We start from the raw sequence: 3,611 nt of genomic DNA, 5'->3' as shown, positions 1-3,611 counted from the left end.
ACAACAAAACATAAAAAAAGACAACTTGTCCAGACCTCATGCAGTTGGTTTCTCCTGAAGAGACCTATAAATCCATGGAAATTTCACATGATGCAGTGGAGAAATAGGGTTATCCTGTAAGGATCCTCTCTCTGAGCTTAGTGTTTTCTGGAAGTATCTGTGCAGGATTGAAGCAGAATTAAGAGCAGCCTGGCAGGGTGAGCTGCACTCTCATGCTTAACAGCAGCCCCTGGATGATCCAGGCTGAGGTTCCTTGAAACTGCTTAGTGTAGAGACAGATGGGGGTAGGTCCCTCTTAAGAAATGGATTTTAAAGATGAATTGCTAAACCTGTAAATCATTTTTTAGCTCATGACTGGAACCATCCCATTAGAGGCTTAATGTATCCTTTATATTAGCAATGGTGATGGGTGCTAAAGAAATTAATTCATGGAGTCAGGAGGAATGTTGCAATTCGCTGATCCAGCATTGGGGGAGAGCAGAGGGCTTAATTAGCAAAGGTGCCTTTTAAATGGAGATAAATTTGATGGGAAGTGAGCTGCTTCGTTAAAAAAATAAATCCTCAGACCCTGGGATTCAGCCATATTGCTTGTGGAGAAAAATGGATTTGTGTTGGCTCCTGGTTCCGGCCCTGGCCTCCCAGAGCTCTGTAGGGAGCTGGCTGCATCTCAGTAGCCAAATCCCTATGCCCCTCAGCAGTGCAGGCGATGGCTCTGTGCTTGTGTGTGCTGTAATTATGAGGGGTTGTACCCAAGATCTAAGCTGGTCCAGCTCTTCCCCAGAGGCAGTCAGCTGTGCCCAGCAATAGAAGCTAAGTCCCTTAGGTGACCAGTGGCTGGCTGGTGGCTCCCTTTGCTGTATCGATTGCACTTGTTTTTACCCCCTATCCCACTCAAGTTGGATCTTGCTCTGACACTTTTGTTTATTTGGGTCTCTAATATGAGACTTGAGTCCCTTGTGTTCACTGTAGCATATTTTGATAGATGGAAGCCTTGCACTCAGTGTTAGTGCAGTGTACTGGGCCATAAACTCTTGCTCAGACTCCTGGCACTCTGGTGTGGTGATGAAAGCCTTGGAAATGGCTGAGTCCAGGAGAATAAGGGCCAAGTGAATGTAGATGGGTCCTCCAGGGATCTTTCTCCTCCGCCTTTCGATAGAGCTGTGTGCACCTCCTGTTTCCCTCTCAAGTAACGTCTGTGCTGTCTGCCTCACTTTTGTTCCAGGTACGCAATGGCCACATCAAGCGAATCACAGACAATGACATTCAGTCGCTGGTGCTGGAGATTGAAGGAACAAATGTCAGGTAGGAGAAGGCATTGTCTTCTGCCCTAATGTGCCCTGGGGGGGCACACTCTGCCCTGGAGCAGAGTGAGAGATGTCAGTGCCCAGCAGACATCTTCAAGGTCTACTGCAATCTCGTTGTCAATAAATTGAAGAATCTGAGGTCAGATCACTGATACTCCTCTGTGGCACTGTACCCTGCCTTTCCCTGGATGTGCTTGTAGACCTCTCTGTCATCCTTAGTGAGGCTAAGGGATAAAAAAATAGTCCCATCATTTTTCCATCACCTGAGGGGGGGAAAAAGCTATGTTTGATACCTAGTCCCAGTCAGCTCAGTTACTGAGAAAGCAGCACTGTCTGCTGCATCTTGTATTGTCTTAGGCCTGCTCTGCTGCTCTCCCCACGTGACAGCTGCTCTCCCTACAGCAGGAAGATCAAAGGGAGATTTATGAGGGGAGTTGCTTGTGGTGCTTCACTTAGCAACTTTGCCTCCATCGACCCAGGAGACAGACGCCAGCTCTGTGAGCAGGCTCAGAGTCTCCAAGGCTTCTCCAGGGGTGATTCAGAGCAGGGCGCTCCTTATAAGGGCAGTGGAGACTCCTCTCCTGCAGACAGGCTGAGCCAACACTTCTCTTCCCCCAAGAAGTGTTGATACAGAACTTGCCAGGCGTGACGTGTACTTCTAGGGCTCATGACCTCTGTTTTCCCAGCCATATAGAGCACACGGGGCCTCTGCTGTGCTCTGGAGGGCTCTACCTGTTCAGTCAAGGGTAGGAGGAGATTGTGTTATACAAAAGTGCTGACATGGCCTTGAACCTGGGGAGGTAAAGCTGTCCAGGAAGGTATTTCACGCTCTGAGTGAGAAAAGTGGGTTTGAAATGCATTTGGGCCTTTTGTCCTGTTCTCCTTGCAGTTACCTCTGAAACTCTCCCTCCTGTTATAGGAAGCTCTGGTTGTTGCTGAGGTCTTACAATCACAGCTATCCTTTTCTTTCTGTCCTCTAAGGCTGCACTGGGCCAAGGGAGTGACTCGTGTCACCCCAGGCTGTGCTCTTTGTGCTATGTGAGATCCTAAAGTGTTTTTCTGTCCCTTCTCAGTACCACGTACATCACATGCCCTGCTGACCCAAAGAAGACCCTGGGCATCAAACTACCTTTTCTAGTGATGATCATCAAGAACCTGAAGAATTACTTCACTTTTGAAGTGCAGGTGAGGAGTGTGCAGTAGGGAGGCTCCTCCAGGGACCAGCGAGGAAGGTGCCAGGGAGCCTGTAGTCTTGTGTTGGAACTTGTCCCAGGCAGCGAGTGCTTCCCAAACAGTTTTGCTTTCTTGGCCATGTGATCTATCAGGTCTTCTGCTATGGGGCATCAGTCAGCTCACCAAGCACATCGTTGCTATTCCTGAAAATGGGTTTGTTTCTTGTGTTAAAATTACTTCTGCTGTGAAATGGAGGGTGGGAGTAGGAGAACCCTCTCAGAGACGGGTACAGCCTGTGTCTAGAACAGGTTCCGTCCTGGGCAGTCGGGGCCATGACCCAGGTCAGCAGCCTGCCCTCCTTGCCCCAGGTGCTGGATGACAAGAATGTGCGCCGACGTTTCCGGGCAAGTAACTACCAGAGACAAGAATGTGCGCCGACGTTTCCGGGCGAGTAACTACAACACCACAACTCGGGTGAAGCCTTTCATCTGCACCATGCCCATGCGTCTGGACGACGGCTGGAACCAAATCCAGTTCAACCTGTCAGACTTCACGCGCCGAGCTTACGGGACAAATTACATTGAGACCCTGAGGGTGCAGGTGAGAAGCAGGCATGGCCTCCCACAGAAACCAACGGCTGGTAATCTTCCTGCTGGCTGGGACAGCCTTGCAGTAGGTTGGGAATACAGGTTTAGCCCTGGGTGGTTTGCGTGCCAGCCCCACTATATTCAGAGTGCTGCAGGAGGGCAGCAAAGGCCCAGCTGAGGGCTCACTTCACTGGACCAGACTGGGATGAAGGACCCCATTTCTCTGGCTGGCTCTTGGTTCGGATGAGAGTTGCAGTGCACCTCAAGTTTCCTGTGGCATGCTATGAAGGTGGAAGTCTGCTGGGAATTAGCTGTGTGCTGCGTTACTGTCCAGATAGGCCAGACAGCAACTGGCCAAGCAGGAGCCTGGCTGAGAAAGACCCAGGGTGTACACTTCATACATGTCCCTGGTAAGTTGGTTTCCCAGTGGTTGTGGAGTGACCCTGCCTTCACCGAGCCCCTTGGTCGAGAGCTGATGCAGTGTTTGTTCCCACTGAGGACATGGAACTTGTTCCATACACTACAGATTCATGTTCACTGTGTCCAG

At 50.2% G+C, this 3,611-nt stretch overlaps 1 protein-coding gene across 1 annotated transcript; it reads left to right on the top strand.

Annotated features, from left to right (window-relative positions):
- Positions 1 to 1,222: 1,222 nt before the first annotated feature.
- Positions 1,223 to 3,077, top strand: CFAP20 (cilia and flagella associated protein 20; the record flags this gene model as incomplete). The annotated part of the gene is made up of 3 exons (XM_009081320.1): positions 1,223 to 1,302; positions 2,378 to 2,503; positions 2,897 to 3,077. Coding segments are annotated over 3 exons (387 nt in total), but the record flags the coding sequence as incomplete, so codon positions are not given.
- Between the last annotated feature and the right edge of the window lie 534 nt (positions 3,078 to 3,611).

This window comes from Acanthisitta chloris, unplaced genomic scaffold, assembly GCF_000695815.1.
Source record: "Acanthisitta chloris isolate BGI_N310 unplaced genomic scaffold, ASM69581v1 scaffold31778, whole genome shotgun sequence".
Classification (NCBI taxonomy): domain Eukaryota; kingdom Metazoa; phylum Chordata; class Aves; order Passeriformes; family Acanthisittidae; genus Acanthisitta; species Acanthisitta chloris.
This window is presented reverse-complemented; position numbering and strand designations above follow the sequence as displayed.